This window comes from Leishmania braziliensis, chromosome 12 (genome assembly GCF_000002845.2).
Source record: "Leishmania braziliensis MHOM/BR/75/M2904 complete genome, chromosome 12".
NCBI lineage: Eukaryota > Euglenozoa > Kinetoplastea > Trypanosomatida > Trypanosomatidae > Leishmania > Leishmania braziliensis.
This window is the reverse complement of record NC_009304.2, coordinates 280,658-301,517: the sequence shown is the minus strand read 5'-3', so window position 1 is coordinate 301,517 and position 20,860 is coordinate 280,658. Positions and strand designations below refer to the sequence as shown.

At 58.8% G+C, this 20,860-nt stretch overlaps 3 protein-coding genes across 3 annotated transcripts; all 3 read right to left on the bottom strand.

The window, feature by feature from the left end:
• Positions 1-102: 102 nt before the first annotated feature.
• On the bottom strand, positions 103-1,653 carry LBRM_12_0600 (conserved hypothetical protein; the record flags this gene model as incomplete). Its single annotated transcript, XM_001563060.1, has 1 exon — positions 103-1,653. The coding sequence occupies one exon, from the start codon at positions 1,651-1,653 to the stop codon at positions 103-105; it is 1,551 nt and encodes a 516-aa protein (XP_001563110.1).
• A 1,703-nt stretch (positions 1,654-3,356) lies between these two features.
• LBRM_12_0590 (conserved hypothetical protein) lies at positions 3,357-8,825 on the bottom strand (the record flags this gene model as incomplete). The annotated part of the gene is made up of 1 exon (XM_001563059.2): positions 3,357-8,825. One exon carries the CDS (start codon positions 8,823-8,825, stop codon positions 3,357-3,359), a length of 5,469 nt encoding a protein of 1,822 aa, XP_001563109.2.
• A 4,740-nt stretch (positions 8,826-13,565) lies between these two features.
• On the bottom strand, positions 13,566-19,127 carry LBRM_12_0580 (conserved hypothetical protein; the record flags this gene model as incomplete). Its single annotated transcript, XM_001563058.1, has 1 exon — positions 13,566-19,127. One exon carries the CDS (start codon positions 19,125-19,127, stop codon positions 13,566-13,568), a length of 5,562 nt encoding a protein of 1,853 aa, XP_001563108.1.
• Positions 19,128-20,860: the final 1,733 nt, after the last annotated feature.

Genomic DNA, 20,860 nt, shown 5'->3' with positions numbered 1-20,860 from the left:
GTCTCTCCCTCATCCTTCCCATCCTCCATGAAGCCCAACCACCTCCCCCCCCCACCCCACACCCCACCCCTCGTGGGAGATACCCAAAGAAGACAGAAGCGATTACGACCCGCAGTCCTTCAGAGAGGTGCCAGGGGAGCAGATGCCCTGCACAACGCCTTCTAAGTGTATCCGCTCCGCCACGTGCGCCATCACCGCCGGGCTCGCCGCTGTCGTATTCGTGCCAGCGATCACGGCGTTCGTCTCCACGTCGTACGGCGCTACGTTCAGCCACGTCAGCACTGTCGGTAGCACGTCGAGCTGCGTAACTGGCCGCTGGAGCGGCGCCAGCGTCACAGAGCGCTTTGCGTTGCTGGTGTAGGTCGCCATGAAGAAAGCGATCGTATTCTCGGGGGAGAGGGAAAGTGGGGTATCGTACCGCTTGCCACTGCCACCGTGATTGGAGACCCCGAGGATAAGCCAATTCTCCTTCTGGCTACGAGAGCGGTCGCGCACGTAGCTGATCACCTGGCCCACCAATGCATCTAGCAGGTACACCTGCGCGACATACTCCTTGGAGGAGGCGCTGTACTGGAACTCCGGCAGGTAGGCACTAGCCGCCCGCACCGCCAGTGCGTCGAAGTGGAAGACAAAGAGGGAGTCGTCCAGGTTGTCGGCGACCGTGTTTTGCGTGGCGGTCCCCTGCGTCGGGGTCGAGTAGGCGAGACCGCCGAATATGCTGTTCAGCTGGCGCGTGAACTGCGCCTCGGCTTGGCCGCCACTGCAGTTCTGCGGGTTCGTCGGTGAACTCATCTTGCGCGTGTCCATGTTGCACGAGGATGGCGCCAGGCAGTCCAGCTGCACGTTGCCCGAGTACTCGTCGATGCTCAACCGCAACAGCTCGGCTTGTGATGCAGCGCACTCCATGTCGAGCACACCCGGCTGAGAGCAGCTGCCAGAGACAAAGCTGAGAGAGTTGATGACGTGCGAGGTGCCCACCACCGACACCTTCATCCCCGCATCCTTCACGCGCTTCGCGATACTGGGGTACATTTTGGAAGTGGTTGCGTACGCTGACATACCTTCCAGACTTCTATTGTACACCTGGTGCGCGCGTGGTGGCATACCAGAGAAGAGGGACGTCATCGCGGCCGCTGCACTCACGTACGCCTCCCCAGAGGTGTCGTTTTCCACCACCACAGCACGGGCGCAACTAGACTGAACACTCGTCGAGCACTCAGCCCACACCCCACTCGGTGAGGAGAGCAGGTGCGCGATGTTCGGTATGTGCACACCAGACTGCATGAGAGCGTGGAAGACGGTGCCTGAGAACCCCTCCAGCACGATGACCGCCACACGTGGGGAGGCCCCGACGTTCGATCCGGTACCGTTTGTATAGACGATGGCTGTAAAGATGGCAATGATCATGCACGCCGTAAGAAGTGGAACGACGATGCGAGAGCAGCAGCCGCCCTTGGGGCCGCTGATCTCGTGCTCTTCATCCAGCGTCTTAATAATTTCCTTCACAGAGCGTAGGTGCTGCTGGTGCCTGTCCGTGCCACCAGGAACGGCGCCCGCGGGATTCGTGGCGCGTAACTCAATGGGCGTGCTCTTCCGGCTACCCGCTTGCACCGCCCGCGAGGCCCCGTCGTCAAGGTATGATTCGCCGAACATCTCCACGATGTCGAGCCCCTTTGTTTTCTTCTTTCTTTCCTCTAAATCCTACGGTAATCTGCCTGAACGAACGCTTGACAGATGCGCTGCCTCGCCTCACAAGTGGCACGCGATAGGACAGCGGTGCGGGAGCACCTCTGCATACGCGGGGTGCGTGTCTGTGTGTGGCTGTGTGGGATGACGACGACGGCGATGATGAGTGTGCGCGGCGGAAACAAAGGAGGGCACGCAGGCAGCGGCAAAAAATGCCCCTCGTGCAGAAACGCTCGAGCGCAGTGCCTCTTCTCCGTACGAGAGGCGACAAAAGGAGGCGGGCAAACACGAGTGCGCCTCTCCCGCTACTCTCTCTTTGTGTGCGTGTGGGGTGTGTGGGGTGTTGTGTGTGTGTGTGTGCGCTTGAATGAGTTGCTGCGCGCAGCGCACACGACAACGCCAAATTCAGAGGAAGATGGAGACAGTCGCTTCTACGAGCCTTCGAGATGGCAAAGAGGAGGGCGGGACAAGGAGGAAGAGAAAGAGAGAGAGATCGAGAGAGAGAGAAAGCGATGATGATAAAACACAAGAGAAGGTGGAGTTGAAGAGAATCAGCAGGCGCTACATACATGAGCGGGAAGGAGTGTGTATTCGGGGATGTTTTCAGGGGGAGTACGAAAATGAAGGGAGAGGCGTTTGTGTGAGCGTGTGTGCTACCTTGCGGCACTGCACATGAAGGTCACCCCCCCCCCTCCAAGCGGCAGCTCTCGCTCTCTCGCTCTCTTTTCCATTCACTGAGCCCTTTCATATTCACATGTTGTTTCCAGCGTTTCTGCTTACCTTTATTGTGCCAGCTTAAACAGCCGAGAAAGCCGTAGGCAGTGTAAGATGAAACAATGAGGAGGAGAAAACTCATTTGCATTGGGTGTGCCTGCAGTGGCAGAAGTGGAGACAGCCACCACGTGCGCACGCTGCCGGCTCAACTCTACGAAGATATACATACACACACGAATACATAGAAGAACACGTGTTTCCAACGTGTCCATTCACTGCCGTACAACATGGTCTCAACTCAGCTCTACCCGGCTTCTTCGCAGGCTTATCTCGTCGTGCGAAGTAGCCGTAGGCACGTATTACAGCAATGCGCCGACCCAGCCATCTCAGCACGGTCCTTGCCTCAAACTCTGCCCACCGCAGGTTGTCTCACGCCCATTCCCATTATCCCAGTTGCCACCTGGGGCATCACTTGGGGTGGCTCAGGCCCCCCCCCCACACCAGTGGGCAGCGAGGGCCGGGTGAGATACACTCGAGTTATGCTGACACTCCGCTTAACATACGGATGTCACAAGCCTGCTAGCTATTGCAGGTCTCTCCAACGCAGCACCGACCAGGACCTGACTGCCGACATCAGTAGTGGCACATCGCTCTGACCTCCCCTGCATCGTAGGTGCTTAACCCCCTACCACCGCTAGTAGTGGGTCAGTATTGGAAAGGTAGAAGGGCTGCCTGGCTCCCCTGCAAAGATGGGGGGGACACTGGAGCTTGAAATACCACGCTGAGATGCCGCCCATCCTCAGCATTTCCATAGACACGACTACAAAAAAAAAGAGGGCTGTCGGAAGGCATCGTGCACTCGCCGCTTGCCGCGCTCGCAGCGACGAGGAAATTCAATACTGCGTTGCAGTTGTGGGCACCAAAGGGCGCGCTCGCTTATGCACACTCTCCTCTCCTCAGAGCTTCTTAGCCATCTCCATCCCATGCACCACCTCCAGCAAGTAGCGCTCTATCTCTTCCACATGCGTGATCAGTGCGCGCATGCCGAACAGGAATGCCTCTAAACTGTGAATATCGCTGTTCGTCAGCACATACTCGTCCTCAGTGCCCTCGCTACCCGCCTCACCATCTGGCCGCAGCAGACGTAGCAGTGCAGGGCTGAAGCTTTGCGTGCCACCAAAGCTGCGGAGCAAGTTAACGATGCCTTCTGTGTTGTTGCTGAGGCCGAAACTGCGCAGGCAGAGGTCTTCTGGACTCGAAGTGCCAGCAGCCGCAGGTAGCGGCGCCACACCAGCGACGACAGATATTGAGGTAGCACGTGCGCCGCCTCGAGACAACGCGGATCTCGCGGCAACAGGAAGCGGAGAAACTGCTGCCCCAGCGCGCACGCTGTCCTCTGAGTCGGCCGTAGTGCCGCCGAGGCCGCTGAGTGGCCGTTGGCTTATCACCGGCAGATTGTTCGAGAGGTTAATGTAGGACGTGTTGCCGAGCAGCGCTGGTGGCAGCGGCGCCTGCTGTTGCTGATGGGCCGCGAGCCCCTCCACGTAGGCGCGCAACGCCGCCGGGACGACAGGTCCAACCCCGTTAAAGCTCCCATTGATGTCCAGGTTGCTCGGGAGCGGACTTGTTCCGCCACCGGCGGCGCGCTCGTCGGTCGTCGCATCACCCCCAGCAGCCGCAGGGGTCGGTATGGGTAGGGTGGCAGAGAGCTGTGAGAAGGGCGTGTAGTAAGCGCGTGTGGCTGCCGCGCTACCTAGATGGTTGCTCCGGCCGCTCAAGGCCGTCCCAAGAGTCTCGCGACCCCCCTCCCAGTCATCCTCACCATCCCCTGTATCAGACAGCAGCGTGCCACGTCGCTCCTCTGCGCGCACGTGACCCTCAGCTGTCTCAGCGCTGCCTCCGTTGTCGGTGGCCGCAGCCTTTCCCGGCGCCCCACTGAACAAACACTTCAGCGAGCTCACCAATGCCGTATTGCGCTCGCCCTGCACCCCTTCCCCACGCGGCACTGTCGCAGTGGAAGCCGCACCGTCGTCACGCAGCATGACGGTTGTAATGCCCGTCGGTGGCGACAGTGTAACTTTGCGCGCCCTGTGAGGCGAGGCTTCCGTCGCTGTACCACCTTCATGTTGCGAGCAACTCCCCTCTGAGTCGCGCGCGGGTACCGCCGTGTGGGCAACACTGAGCTCGCTTGTGGCAGCGTCGTGAGAGGCGCTGTCGCCAGCATCATGGTGCCGATCCGCACCGCGCGGGGCTCCCATCAAACCGAGACCCGGCCGTAAAGTCGCGCGTGCCGCCCTGCCCAGAGCAAAGACGTCACCACTCGTGACTCGAGAGTCGCCTGTCACAGTCCCCATAAACATGCTGTTGTTGCTCAGCAGGGCGCCATGACTTGGCGCCGGTTGATCTGCCGCCTCCCCACCAGCATTGCTGCCGAGGGGCCCCGAGTCGCCGACACTCTGCGCGTTGGCCGCAGCGCGGAGCACACTCGGCGACCTGGCCACTACTGCAGCACTCGTGGGGCCAACGATGTAGTGCTGCAACACTGACGGCCGACGAGCAACCTTCCTTGCCTTTGAGGTAGCGGGAGCGGCAGCCACCGGCGGCGCGCTTGGTAGCGACGGTAACAGGGCCGACCTAGAGAGCTGGTGTCGCTGCTGCTGCCCCTGCCCATCATGGTCCGGCGACACAGCAGAACTGAAACTGTGCCGGAGAGAAGGTAGCGCAGACACTGCAGCTCCAAGAGGCCTCTCGCCCATCAGCGAGCGGTTGAAGCCTACCGGAATCACCGGCGGCGTCACGGCAGCGGTTACGGTGCTCGGCACGTCAATGACAACGGTGCCGCCCGCCTCCACGTTAGAGGAGTGCAGGCTGTGAAGGTCCGGCCGGCAAGATGAGCGCCGCATCGCGGGGTGCGTCGAGAGACCGTCAGACGTCGAGCCTTCACCCTGCTCCCTCATCGGCTCCTCATGCACCGGCTCATGCACCACAATCCCGGCGTTGCGCAGCAGCACAGGATCGAACATGCTCGCGTTGCGGTCGAAGAAGGTGCCGTTCATATTGAACATGCTGTTGTTTGCAAAGTTCGCGCCGGGATCCATGTTCCTCAGCGCCGCGGACACCCCGTCGGCCTCTCGACCCGCCGACATGGATACGGCACTTGCGAAGAAGGATGCATTCAAGTTGCCGGCTGTATGCTCCCCCAGCACGTAGTCCCGCAAACGCTGCCGCTCCGCCAGAGTTAGCTTGTACGAGATGCGGCCACCTCTGCTACCGCTCTTCTTCTGCTGCTGCGAGTTCGTCGACTGGGAGAGCTTGCGCCGGGGGCGGCGAGCACGGAGGTCGGAGTGGCTCCTCGCAGCCGTGGTACTCTCGAGGAAGCTGTTGTTCTCCTGCGCTTCGGCATCCACTATCAGGCCAGAAGGAGTGAAGACGGGTATAGGCGCCCCTGCTGTTGCCGCCGCCGCCTGCCTCACTGCCCCGGACTGCTTTGCTGCAGTGCCGGTCGTGTTGTCGTCGTCGTCGTCATCAAAGTCGTCTCCATCGCTGTAACGCAGCTCATGCTGAATCGCCTCAATATACACGGCGACGATGCGATCGTAGCACTGCATCATCCCAAGCCGCAGACGCGTCAGCTCCAGCGTCGGCACAAACGTCACCCTCGACATCAGCAGCAGGTACACCTCCATCGCCTCGTACAGTAGTAGGCTCAGCTGCCGTGTATACGGCGAGATCCGGTGCAGCACCACCCAGTGCACAGAGATGTTGGTCGAAGCAGCGGCGGCACCGCCACTCGCGCCGCCATTCTTGCCCGGGGAGCCGGCAGGCTCCTCCGCAATTGTGCTCGACATGAACGTGGTGTATGCGTGGCGCATCATCAGCAGTGTCACGACCAGCTTGCGTTGTGCGGACACAAGCATGCGCCACGCCATCTCCGGAAACTCAGCAGAGTCCATTGTCGGCTCCCACCGAGCTCCGGACAGGTTCTGCAGCTGCTGCTCCACCTTCTTCTGCATCTCCTCCAGCAGTGCCATCGTATCTGAGCTGACGGCCTTGGCGCTGTGCGGGAGGTCCAGATTGCGCAGCAGCCGATCCGTGACCTCGCGCCCCATACGCATCGATCCGTCAAACCCCGTCCTCACCTTCGTCTGGCACCGCACCGGCCACATCAGGGACGTGACGATGAAGTAGATGATGACCGCGAAGCAGTTCTGCTGAATACGCACAATCGCACCGTCCTTGTTTGTGTACTGCAGCACCACCGAAATCACACCAGTCGACATACCGGTACCGATGGGGCCGTAGTCGGGCGAGCTCTGCACGTAGGAGCCGATGAATGTCAGCACCAGCGTGCACACGTACAGTACAGGACGGCTTCCGTTGGCGAGATGCACCCCGACGAGTCCGGTAAGACACCCGAGCACGGTACCCAGCAGACGCCCCTGCCCATACTTAAAGCTGTCACCTCCAGTAGAACGATAGAGGAACGCGATCGTTTCCACGCCGATGATAGGGTTCGTGGAAGAGTTATTCAGCACGTACGTTTGGAAGAACGCGGCCAGTGCCACGGAAAAACTTAACTTGATGCCCTCTTTCAGCCTACGCGTGATGGAGTGGCGGCGCGTGACGGCGCTGTGCAGCTCCACAAACGCGGACCACAAGCTCTGCAGGTCGCGCAGAGGAAACGTGAGAAAGTACCACAGGTTGTTGCGGCTCTGTGCGGCGTCCTGGAAGCCGCTGATGAACTCCATCAGCTCCTCCACACTAAAGAGAAAAAACCCGAGAAGGATATCGCTGTTGTCCGTGCGGTAGTCCTCGTTGCTCAGGATCACCTCGTCGCGTACGCTCGACACAGCGTCCTCGTAGCGCGCCTTCGCAGCGCGGAACGCCACCATGTCGGCAGCAGACACAAGGTCGTCAAGGTTCACGATGCGGAGCAGCATCGCGTCCATCGCAGCAGCAGCAACGCCCAGCTCGCCGCGGATGCGCTCGCCAAACGCACGGCACATTGGTGTCTCGATCAGCGTCGGGTTTGCAGCGACCTGCTCGATCACAAGCGTCATTGACTGCACAATGTTGAACACGTTCTTCAGGAACGTCATACGGGTCTGCACTTGTGTAATGTACACCCCGGAATGCGGCTCGTAGCCCATCTCCGACAGACCCTTCTGGGCCTTCTCTGTGCTGGCCTCGATCGTCTGGCGCAACTGCCGCAGTCGCACAATGTTCAGTTGCCGCTCCAGCAAGCTGCCCTCCACCCAGAGGCTGCAGCACGCACCGTGCAGCGAGAGACTTATGGCGTCACCCATCACGATCAAGTATCGTCGCGCGTTCTCACTAGACCACCGGATGTACGGGAAGACAAGTGCGCCGACGGCGAAGCCTTGGCCAATGAACAAGGTGAGGTAGAAGTCGCCAATGTACTTGTACCCCGTCGCCTCCGGGTGCGCGATGTACTGCATCATCAAGCTCGCGAAACAGTACGCGATCATTACCCTCAGCTGCTGCGCTGCAAAGGTGCCGACGGAAAGGGAAAAGAAGAGGATCAGGATGGCCAGCCACTTCGGGCTTGGCTGGGTCGCGACGACAATGCACAACAAGGCAAGTGAAATGATAAAGGCCTTCAGCACAGTGAAGGTATCGCGCAGCCCGGCACCGAACGTCGGCTGCGTCGTCCAGTAGGCAAGGAACACCACGGAGGTGGGCATGGGAAAGATGTGACTCGTGGTCGGCTCCAGACAGACAATTAGCGTTGGCAGGATCGCGATGGCCGACCCGCGAACCGCCCAGTCCACCTTCTCCCAGATGCGGGGCGAGGCGAGCAGCTCAAAAACCGCACCCGCCAAGCCCTCACTTTGTGGCAGAAAAACGCGCTGATCCCACGAATAGGCGCGCAAGGCATTCATGTTGCGCATGCGCAAGACGGCGAGCGAAGCCCACGTGTCCGTCTTCGCGCCCCCCGGCTGCATCACGGGCTCAGAGGCATAGGGGGTGGGCAGTAGCCGCTCGCCCTTGCCGCCGCCCGCACCGCTGCCTGGCGCACCTTTGCCGCACTGCGGCTTGCCGTGCGGGTCGTCGTCACTCTCATCAGCGCCTCTGCATGCCCGAGATGAGAATGGCGCCTCTCCACCAAAGGTGTGCAGAGTACCCTCACTTGCCGTTGCTGCAGCCTCAGCCACAGACTGGCCATCCGGGGCCTCCGCAGACCTCGGCGGCCACAAGTCATCCCCCGCACGCGTGGGTCCCTTCGGCATCTCTGTCGCCCCGGCCGACTCGTCCCCCTGCCTCTTTACGGCGCCGCTGGACCGGTGACGCTGCGGACTGAAAAAGTGCGACTTGAAGAACGCCATTTCCTGGCCCCAGACGTGCAACGGGTTGGACGTGCCGGCAGCCACCATGCGGCGCTGAGCTTCTGGGTTTAACAGCATCTTGGCAGCAGCGGCGGCAGCCTCGGGAGTCACAGAGGACGGGGAGGCGGTGGCCGCACCGTCCTGCACGCGCAGCTTGGCTGGCTTTGAGGCAACAGACACTGGCGGTTGCTCCTGATACGCACTCAAGGCCTTCGCTTCCTCTGTCCTCGGTGAGTCCTCCACGGTGGAGGTGCTGTTCGTGCCACGGGGGAACTCTGCAGCGAAGAGCGCTGATGGTGTCCCTATCGCAGGTGTCTCTAGCGATTCACCTGAACAGCCCGAGGTGGAGCGCAGGTGGGCGCGCGCGTGTACATGGCGCCGCCCGCCATGTAACGAGCCGCTGCACTCACCAACTCTGGAGCCCCGTGTGGGGTGTGTAGAGGTAGCTGATTTCGCCCCCTGCGGCATTGCGGCAGACATACACGCACACAACTCCACTTGTGTAAGAGTATGTAATTCGAGACGTGGTAGTGCCAGCACCGACGGCTACGAAAGAGAAAAGGACAAAAGAGGTTGGAAACAAGAGAACGGGAGCGCGCGAGGGAGAGGATGGAAAGTAAGCGAGAGAGAGAGGGGGAGAGGGAGGGGGGAACACACACACACACACACACGCACACACACGCACGAGGAGAGGGACTGCAGTGGAGAGAAATTAAAACAGAAGTGGAACAGTGCAAAAAAAAAAAAGAACGCGAAACAACAACCACAACAACAACCACAAAAGAAAAAAAAAAAAACAGAAAACTCAGAGAGAGAGGGGGGAGGGGGGGAGCGCTTGAGAGAAACAATGCCAAAGCAGAAGCCGCGTCGCTGCTGCTCGTGCACGGAGGAATGGCGACGAAAGCGAGCCACACCCTCAGGGGACGGGAAGAGAGAGAGAGAGAGAGAGACGCGCCCAGCGACACTCAAACACACACACACGCACACGACCACCAGAACTCAACTATCCATCTGAAGGGGGGGGGGGGGCGCTGGTTGTTATCACTGTCGCCTCCGCGTCTCCTCTTTCGCTATACACACACACACACACAAAGTGAGGGAAAAAAAATAGGCGGCGGGAGAAAATACGCGAGGTGGCGCACGAGAAACCCACAAAAGAATAACACTCAACAAGAAGCGAGAGCCGAGGAGAGACCAGGAGATGGCGGCGGCGATAGTGGCCAGCGCTGCAGGGACTCCCTCTTTCTGCCTAATGGTCTACGTATGTGTGTGGGTGGGGGTGTCAGTGGGGTAGCCGGATTCAGCTGATGACGTCCTCTCCTCTCTTCCGCTTCTTTCTATCACGCCCTCCTCCTCTCACCACTCACTAGCAGCAGCACAGGGCGACGCCGTCTCCTTCGGACTCTCCACAGAGCTGAGGACCACACCAACGCCCACACACACACACACACATAATTTCGCGTGTGTGCGAGAGAGAGAGAGAGAGAAGTAAAGGAAAAGTGCGCACCACAGCGACACAGGTTGGAGTCCACACTACGTGCAAAAGAGAGGAGAAAGCAAAGGAAAGAAAACACGCGGAATGGGGATACAAGACGACTGAGCAGCGCGAAAAAAACGAACCAAACAAGGCTCAGCGCAGAGAACGCGAACACGACCCCCCCCAAGGAGGGAGGGAGGGAGGAAATGAAGAGAGAATGAGAGAGAAAGACAACGGCGGCGGCGGCGGCGAGAGAAGAGGAGGAGGGCCCAAGAGAGAGCCGTCGAGTCGAACAAGCAAGACTAAAATGTTGAGTTCAGCGCGCCTTTACATCGTCACGCCGCCCTCGTGGAGAGTCGTCTCCTGCAGCCACGATGTACTGGCACTGGCACCTGTGTGCGTGACCCTCAGTGCGCTCGTGCAGCAGAGTGTGCGGTTGGGGTGTTTTCTGAGGAAGTTCGTGTGTGGGGGTGTGTGCTGAATCGGGATTAGGCAGCGAAGACACCAAGTAGCGCGTGGGACGAACCCTTTTGTGGAATGAGAACAGAGGCGGGCGGTGAAGACACCAAGGACAACGCACATGCGCAAGCATGCAAGAGGGCCAGCATCCACAAGTTGTGAAAGACGGAAGACAATAGGGAAAGAGGAGAAGGGAGAGGCGTGGAGGCAGAGATAAAAAGGTGATGTAGCAACTCACAGAGGACGCGACTGTGCGTGTGCGCGTGTGTCTTAGGTTTTTGCATACAATAGTGAGAGAGGGAGCGAAGGGAGACGAGGAGTAGTTGGGAGGGGGAGTGGTGCGTATGGTTGCCTCAGCATTCTCTCTCTCTGCCCCCCCCCCTCTTATTCGCACACGTCGACACGTGCGCACGCGCAGCACGTGAAATGCGCTGAGATCGTGGCGATCCCTTATTTCATTCAAACATGAAGAAAATAAAAAACCAATCGTTTGGCTCAACTTTATACTCCGCCACTCAAGTACGTACGTAGGTGGGTGCGTAAGTGTATGTGTGTTGTTGTTGTTGTTATTGTTGTTGTTGTTGGGATTCAAGGAAGCAGAAAAGAGAGAAACTAAAGACCACAAAACACACACGCGAGAGAAGACATGTAGAAAGTGAAGGACACCAGAAAAGGCGAGGGAAGGAGCTGCCTGAAGAGGTGGAGAAGCGGCAAAACATGCAGACGAATCCACCGCGAAAATGGGGGAAAATGTCTCAGCTCCATAGATAAGGGGAAAGAAAAACAAGAGGACAGGAAGTGTAGAAGAAGAGAAGACAAGACCCTGGCGGCAGCAGGAGCCTCAGTGGTGCAACGCTTGATGAAGGGAAGTGAATTGGGTCACGGTGGTATGGGGGGAGGGGGGGGGGGGGAAGGGGGGCAGAAGCGTCCAGGCGGAAAGGGAGGAAAGTGGGAGAAGAGGAAAAAATAGGCGGAACACAACTCCATGAATACGGCAAAACAAAGAAAAATCCGAAGCATAACGCCTTTCAAGAGTTATGCAGGAAGAGAGAGGCATGGAGAGGAAGTGAAACAGGAAAGAGGAGGAGGGTGCGGTGATGCGTCCTGCCCTTACGGGGATGCCGTGAAGCAGTACGTACCGATCCTCCCCACCCACCCCCACCCCCGTGCTCTGTCGCTCTCTCCTCCTCACTTCTGCTTTCTCTCTGCTGATGTGCGTCATTGTGACGTGCTGTCTGTCTCTATCTCTGTATGGGTGGAAGTATTGAGAAATTCGAGTGAAAGGCGAAAGTGGGGGAAATCAGAGGCGTGGCAAAGGGTGAGGTGCCAAGATGAGGCGTGGCTCGCCTCTTCTCCTTTCTTCGCTTTCCGAGGAGAAGTCACAACACCCCCCCCAACGTGTCCGCACGTCCAGGCAAACACGCACACGCACACAGGCGTGGATGTGTGCGCATAATACCCCTTTTTTCCTTATGTTGTCCCTGCATGATGTAGTCATCGCCACTAAATGACAAGGAAAGAGTGGCATCACGGCACGCGTGGGATACGACGGATAGAAGGAGGAGAGAAGATGGAAAGGGAAGTGGCGAAGTGCGGCGTCAAAGACTCCATCCTGCAGTGCATGAAACCAAAACAGCGGTGAAGGATCGAGTGGAAGACATACGGCGTATGTCGCGTTCCTTGCGGCTGTCTGCGCAGAGGACGAGGGATAAAGTGCATTGACAGAGAGAGAGAAGCAAAACGCATACGCGCGCACACACACGGCCTCACCACTCACACATTTAAGCGCACTACCTGCATGCTAGTGTGCATGTTTGTGATGCTGTAAGGGCCCCGTGTGACAGAGCTGACTCTGCCGTACCGATAGCACTGACTCTAGTACCTCTGCAGTTTTTTTTGTCCACTCACGTGACTTCTTTAGCCGCTTTGCTTCCCCACCTACCCGCCCCCTCCCCTCTGCTGCTCTCTCACGAACGGAGTGGCGAAGGGCCTTTGTGTGTGTGTGTGTGTGTGTGTGTAGAAAGGGAAGAAGGGGGCATCTGCTCGTGGTCATCGACAAGCACACCAGCTGAGAGAGGGACGAAACAGATACAAGATCACTCACAGAGGAGAGGGAGTGCGAAACGCACTTTGGCAAAAAGGGGGAGAGAAAGAGAATAACCAGCGGAAGCAGCTGATCTCCCCCCCCCCCCCCCCCCCCCACTAAGCAGTATCCGTAACGACTGACTCCCTCCTCTTAAGTCCTGCATATGTGTCTCTCTCACCACGCTGTCCCATGCACAGGTGAAGCTATCACCCAAATAAGTGAAAATGCTGAGGGTGACACAGCCACAAAACAATATACACACTGGCAAAAGTGGACGCAGAAGCTGCACTGTTTCACAGGAGCATCAAAGAAGAGAGCAGCCATGTACGACACCAAAGGGAGCAACAACAGCAACCAACGTACGCTCCGAGGAGATCATCTGCGTATACATACGTACGTATAAATATATAAACACGCGGAGTAACACACGCACTTTTCATGAAGAAAACGTAGCACGTGAAGCCGTGACTCACACACAATGAGTGACAAGCAACGGACCCCCCAAAAAAAAAAAAAAAACACAAAAAAAAAAAGAGACAAAAGATTTTTCAAGCAGCAGCGGCATCATGCGCATACACCCACACACACAAACACACAGGGAGATAGATAGATATATAGCATCTTAGGTAGTAAAAAAGGGAGGCATGTGCTCGCGTGTGCATCTCTCTAGTCGTATAGCTTTCACAACCGCACTGGGGACGTTATGAAAAAAACTAGAGTCAAGAGAGGCGATAGCGAAGAATTGCTGTTGGATCGGGGGCATTCTTTCGTCGGGGACCGCAGCTGTCCAACCAACCTACAGCCACCTTGCCAAATCTGTGGCGTGCTGCATCTCCAACAAAGCCTTTTGCATATCGTTGATGTACACAATGAGGGCGCGTGTGCCGAACAGAAAGGCCTCGAGGGAGTGAATATCGTGATTGGTGAGCACAAACTCGCCCTTATCGGCGTCGAAGAAGGAGAGGTTATTGAGTATCTCGCCATCCTCCGACGGGGTCACGCTGGTGCCATCTCCGTCGCAGGTCGGGTTGAGCATCACCGCAGCGCGCTGACAGTTACCCTCAGAGTCGAGAGAGTCGCGTCCCATCCCGCTTGGTGGGTGCATGACGAGGGTAGCGAGGCTTCGATGAGTCGTGGTGTTGTTGTTAAGCAGCTGATCGTCCCTGACCACAGCACCGCTGGCGTCCTTCTGATTCTCGCCTGTCTTGCCTGGAGCTCTTCCGTCCTTGCCCGGGGTGTCGTCGCTTCTGCCGTGCGGCTGGTTCTCCCCGGTGCGGTTGTGCGCGGTCTCCTCACCATCCCTGTCAGGCACCGCCTTCTCGTTACTGCTGATGTGGCGAGTTCTGTCGCGGTCTTCGCACTTCTTCTTTCCCTCCTCGGCGCCACTGCACGTACGCGGCGGTGAGTCCTTGTGATCCTCTGGGGTGACGTTGTTACTGCACTGTGGCAGTCTAGGAGACTGCGAGAGGTCATGAGCCACGATGGTGGCGGCGCCGCCGGAGTTGTTGAGCGATGCAGCGGCCATGGCCGGATCATCTCCACTGAAGAGGGTACCTGAGGTGGCCTCCGCCACAGTGCACAGCTGCTCGGCCGTCAAGTTGCTCGCCTGCTGCAGGCTTGTCCCAGCGCTGTCCACGTTCCTATGCACCGCAACGAGCTCCGCAGCAGAGTCGCGTCCAGAGGCCATCGATGGAGGCTGGGGCATTGGCAGCGGGTTGCCCTCGGCACCAGCGGCACCTTCACATGCACCGCTATCCTCAGCGAGTGGATTCAGCACTGAACCGTTGCCACCAGGTAGTTCCACCGGCACCGAGTGCACCATCGGTAGACATTCATCCACCTTGGCGTCCTTGGGATCCACTCCTGTCTCGCTCAAGCGAAGTACCTTGGTGGAGAGGCGTCTCCGAAGAAGCGGTTTCGGATCGTCTTCAATGTCACTGAAATCGCTTCCCACGATACCGAGGTGAGAGTGGTGAGTCGGGAAGGTGAGTGGGGTGCTGTGCTGGCTGATGCTCTCACCGCTGCCATCACCGTCACTCTCCTCGCACTGCTTGCTGGAGCGACGCCGTTGCCGCTTCTTTTTCTTGGATTCCCCCTTCGAGTTAGACGATGTGCTCCTCGACCCGCGCGAACGCCCTGCACGGGGCTGCTGCATCTCCACCGTGTCGAGGTCGCGTGGCTCCTTTGTCTTCCTCGCAAAAAGGCTGCCAAGAAGGGATGCGTTCCTGAAGGAGCTGTTCAAGAACGATGCATTGGAGAGGAAGGTCCCGGGAGCGTTGTCGGCGTCGCTGCGGCCGCCTTTAGCCTTTTCCTCATCGTGTGACCCTTCCGACCCTGGCGGCCCCTCAACATCGCCGTCGTTCTCCTCGCCCTTTCCGCGCTTCACCATGACCTTGTGCTTCTTGCGCAGCGACGCCGCCAGCCCGACGTCGTTGCCTGTGACAGCCATGAGGCGGGCATCGTTGTTGCAGTGCGGGGGAGACCCTGACATGGTTATCGAGCCTCTTGCACCCAACACAGCCGCAGCGGCAGCAGTAGCAGCGGCAGAAACGCCGCTCGCGGGCTGGCCACTGAAGGTGGCGTTGTTGACCATCATGGACTTCCTGGAGCCAAAGGTGGCGTTGCTCACGCGGTTCGCTACAAAGGCACGCAGCGCGGCAGCCTCCTCTGCTGTCAACTCGTAGCTTAAGTACCCCACCTTCTTCTTGCCGTCGTCACCCTTCGCTGTCCTCTTGTGGGGGCGCTTGTTGCCGTTGCCGTCACACTCGGCATTCTCGGAGGAAGATGAGTCCGTCGAGTCCCCAGAGCTGTGGTTTCCACGGTCGTGCCCGTGGTCGTACTCGCTTTGCTGTCGCTGCGGTCGCTGTTGCGGAGGTGCAGGGTGGTCGCCATCCCTCCCACTAGGCTTGTCGTCGACGCCCGCAGCTGAGCCGCCGTCGCCATTGATGTTCTTCATGTAAGAGCGTGCTCCTCTAGTTGGCGGGAGATGCGGGCTGCCGCCGTAGTCGTAGTATTCTTCGTCGTTCATGTAAAAGTTGCTGCCGTACATGTCCTCCTCCTTCCCCTCCTCGCCCACGTCCTGTTCGCCTGCCACCTTGCGAGAGATGGTAGCCATATAGGTCTCGAGGATGGCCTGATGAGCGTCTACCATGCCCACCCGCAGTCGTGTTATATGTGACGTGGGCACGATTGTCATCTTGGAGAGCGAGAGAAGATAAAGGTCGATGGAAGCATAGATGAGGTCCGACAGGTCCTGCGCGTGCGGGGCGATGCGGTGCAGCACCACCCAGTGTACTGACAACTCGGTGGTCGAGTCCGCGCGGCCGGACATGAATGTATTGTAGGCGAAGCACATCATTGAGAGCGCCAGGCACAGCTTCTTCTCTGCCTCCACGATGCGCTTCCACGAGTCCTCCGGGTACTCGACGGAGCCCATCGTCGGCTCTTCCACCGCGCCGGGGATGAAGCGGGACTGCGTGCGGATCTTCTTGTGCATCTCAATCAGCAGCGCCGAGACGTCGGCGGTGACTTCGTTTGCGTCGTACGGCATGTCGAGATTGCGCAGCATGCGTGTGATGGCCTCTCGCATGCACCGCAGCGTGATGTTCAGGCTCATCCTCACCTTTGTGCGCGCATGCATCGGCCACAGAGTGCACGCGATCGCAAAGTACATCAATATGGCGAAGCAGTTTTGCTGAATGCGCACCATTGCGGCGTTTCCATTTTGGTACTGGGTGCAGACGGAAATTGTGCTGCTGACGATCGCATTGCCCAGTGCGTAGAAGCCCGGGGCCGACTGCACGTACGCGCCAATAAAGGACAGGATAGTAATGAAGATGTACAGCACCCACAAGCGAGAACTCGCCACCTGCACAGAGAGCAGCGCTCCCAGTGAGCCGAGTACCGTGCCTAGCAGACGCCCAGAGGCGTAGTGGAAGCTCTCGGAACCGGTCGGGTTGTAAATGAGTGCAATCACCGCAGCGCCAGCCGCAGGGCTCACCGAGTCGTTGTCCAACGCATACACCTGAAAGATGCAGGGCAGCACGATGCACAGTGAGAGTTTGATCGCTTCCTTCATGCGACGCGGAATCGTGCGGCGACGCACAACTGTGATGCCCAAATTCCGAAAGGCAGCAATGACGCTCTTCACGTCCCGCACCGGGAACAACATCGCATTCCAGAGTGTGTTGGGCGGGTGCGCTGTCTCCTCGAACTGGCTAATCACCTCGCACATCTCGTCCACGCTGAACATGAAGAAACCAAGAAGGACGTCGGACTCGTCCGTCTCATAGTTCTCATTCGTCAAAATGACATCCTCTCGAACGCGTGACAACGCATCCTGGAAACGCTGGCGCGCCTCGCGGAAAAACTGGATCTCCTGCGGCGTCACAATGCGCGTGAAGTCGACAATCTTCAGCACCATGCTGTCCATTGCGGACGAGATAACGGCGAGGTCGTCGCCAATCTGCTCGCCAAAGGTCGTGCACATCGGTGTATCAATCAAGCTCGGGTTGTCAGCGATCAGTTCGATGACGTGGCTCAAGGAGCCAAGGATGTTGTGAATAGACTTGCAGAAGTTGAAGCGGTTCACCATGCACATCATGTACGCCCCGGTGTGCGGCTCATACCCCGACTCTTCCAGCGCCGTCTCGATCTTGCTGAGGCACTTCTCCGCCGTGGCTCTCAGTTGGCGCAGACGCACAACGTTCAGCTCGCGCTCCAGCGGGGTGCGCACCCAGAAGCTCGACAGCGTCCCCTGCAGATCAATACTGAGCGAGTTACCCATAGCCTTGATGTAGTGTCGAGCAATGTCGCTCGACCAGCGGATGAACGGCACTAGAAAACCGGCCGTACCGAAGGCCAGGCCAATCAGCAGGCCAATGTAGTACTGCCGGATGTAGTCGAAGTTTGTACCGACGGGGTCCACAATGTACTGCATGATTGTCGACGCCAACACGTACGCGGCCGTCTTCTTCGTCTCCTCTGCCACGAAGGAGGAGATGAGGGTGAAGAAGAAGAGCAAAAGAAGACTCTCCCACGAGGGGCCCGGGTGCGTGCCTACGATGATGCAGAGAAACAGTAGGCCGAAAGAGAAGCCCTTCAAGGCAATCATCAGCTCACGCAGGCCGCTGCCAAAGGTCGGCATGGTGATCCAGAAGGCGTTGAACGCCAAGGAAGACGGCAACGGGAACATGGGCGACGTCGAAGGCTCGAGCGACAGCACCATGGTGGGGAGCACTGTCAGAAGGGAAGCGCGCACTGTCCAGTCCAGCTTTTCCCAAAAACGAGGCGTGTTCAGCAAGGCGAAGAAGCGCGTGCCGAAGCCGCTCACGGGCAGCTGCTGTCGCTGATCCCACGGAATGGCGTGCAGGGCGTCGATGTTACGAGTTCGGGAATTACGCTCGTCTTGCTCGTCATCATCGCCTTCTGTAACCATCTTCTTCTTCTTCGGGTCCTCCCACTTGTACCCTCGATTCTTCTCGTCATCGCTGTGAGGAACTTTCACCATTTTTCGAGGCCCCCCTTTACTGCTCGGAGAACCACTTGAACCGCCGCCGCCGCCACCGCCACCGCCTCCTCCTCCTGCTGCACCCTTGTGATTGACTGTGCCGCATAGCGATACCGCTGCACCACCGCTCCAGGCAGAAGACTCTGCCACGCCACCACTCGACGACTCCATCGCATAGAGGCTCTTGTTGATAGTCTGCTGCGACTTTCCTTGGAAGAAGTTGCTGAGCTTTTGCTCGGCCACACTAGGCTTGGAGTCGACACTGCCCGGCGAGCTCAGGATGCCTCCACTCGCAGCACGGGTGCGGAAGGATGCACTGCCTGAGGTGTTGTTCATGCTGGTGTTGCCGACACCTCCCCCTGTCACCGTCTCCGAAGTTGTAATGACGCGCAAGGTAGGTGAGGCAGTCACAGCTTGGCGCCCACCACCCATGCTTTGACTGCCACCGGCAACAGACCGCACATAGCCGCCGCGACGCCATGTCAACTGCTCTGAAGGGGTACGGCCGTAGTGCTGCGGTGACGCACTAAATCCCTTGTCATACGCCATGGATACGGGTGTGTTGCCGGAAGTACTTGGGTATCGGGTCGAGTAGGGGCTGGGCCGTGCACTGCTCCCGGAGATACTTTGCGCTACCGGCTGCTGAGGATATCCGCGGTCCGTGCCGCCAAACCTGCCCCCAGACTGTTGCACCTCCAGAGCGCGCAGTTTGCCAGCCGTCAGCATGCCCTGCGCGGCGATGCGACGAGCCTGCATCCCAAGCTTGCTCTGATCGTATGGGAGAACCGGGTCGCACATTGAAAAGCCCTCGCCATTACGTGACTCCTTTATCCTCTCCACAGCGCTCATCCACCGCGGCTGCACGGGAGCTGCCCCGCTAGAGCTGACGCCACCGCCCACGCCATACGACGTGTAGCGGCTGGAGTTGTGCAGTCCCCCGGAGTTGAAAGACGACTCCGAGGCCCGTATCACGGTGCGCTGGCGCGAGCCAACGCTAGGCGACGAGGTGGCGATGTAGGACAAGTGGCGATCGATGCTACCAGGCGATCCTCCTCTGAGCACTTGGCCCGCGGAGTTTGTGTTAGTAGGACTGAAATTTGTGCCCTCACGTTCGCTGAAGAAGCGACGGAGCTCGGCGTCAGAGCGACTACGAGGGAGGCCGCCACCAACACCTCCAGGCGACAGTATGAGGGTCGGGGAAAACGGCATCCCACTCCCACTGTGTGGACGGCGCAGAGTAAGGGAAAAGTCAGGGGACGCGGGGCTGCGTTGCAGCGGACTGTAGGAGCGAACGGAACCTGGGTCTGCGCCAGCACCGCCAGGCGCCACCTCACACGCGTGCGAGTGACTCAAAAGGCTGGAGCCTTGGTGGCCCACACTGCTAAACACCGGCGAGATGGGTCGGGCAGAGATCGCTGGCAGTGTCGACGATCCGGCGGCAGACGCCACAACCGAGGACGTCAACGGAAATCGTGCTGTCGGGGACCGGCGAGACGGCGACCGCGGCAACGGTGGCCGCGACGACGCCGTGGACGACGAGAACGAAGCAACAATGGGCACCGAGTCTGCCAACGAGGCGAAGGTGGCGGTCGACACTAGCTCTGGATCGCGGTGTACTACCGATGCTACAGGCAACGGCGTCGACGTCTTGCGCGATGAGGTGCTTGCCGAAGAGGAGGCGGCCTGCCACGGTGCTGGGGTAACGATTGGCGCTAGGGCAGTTTTCGACCACAGTGACGTGCCCAGCGGTGAGCTTGCCGAGGTGTCTCCCTTGGAGATGGACACAATGTTGGAGGGCTTACTGACGTGCCTCGACTCGTCGACCGCACCGCTGTTCTGGTTAGAGGTGTTGGGGGTGAAAGAGTGGCTTGCGGCAGGCGCTGCGGAAAGAAACTGCTCCACAGTCGAGGAACCCTGTCCGTTATCGAAGGGCCGGGTGGAGCCGAAGACAGCGTGGCTGCCTAACGGATGTCCAAAGGAATCGTTCGTCAAGCTCGTCTGCAAAGCCAAAGTAGGCTGCACACTACAGTACGCATTGTCAGGGTGCAGGCAGTGATGGAGGGCGTCACTAGAATCGACCGAGTGTTGGTGCGCCTCGAAGGACCTATACATATGGTCCCTGTCGGTGGCGGGACTATTCTGCGACGAGACCTCTCCGGGACGACGCTCAGGAGAGTCCATTTAACTACGCTTACAGAAGAGAAAGAAGGGGGAAAAGGTATAAATTCAGAGCACTGCAAGATGCCGCTCTGTGGTATAGGTCTGTCTGTGTGTGTGTGTGTGTGGGGGGGGGGGGGGGGGCGTGTGCTATACAACAGCGCAGGGCCAACGAAAACAAAATTCTGAAACAAAGCGAGGAAAGGGGGAAAAAGAGCGGCAATCGATCCACAGGCATTTTTTTTCTCTGTCACCGTGCACACTACACCACGAACTCAGCAGCCAAACAGACGCATTACCGCCGCGGCTCAACCCGGGTCGCCCAGGACGAACCCTCCCGCCGTCAGGTCGGGGAACGTGTCCGGCGGACCCCCGCGCCCTTCCCCGCATACGCCTTCTGCGTCGGTGCCATGGCCAGTCGAAAA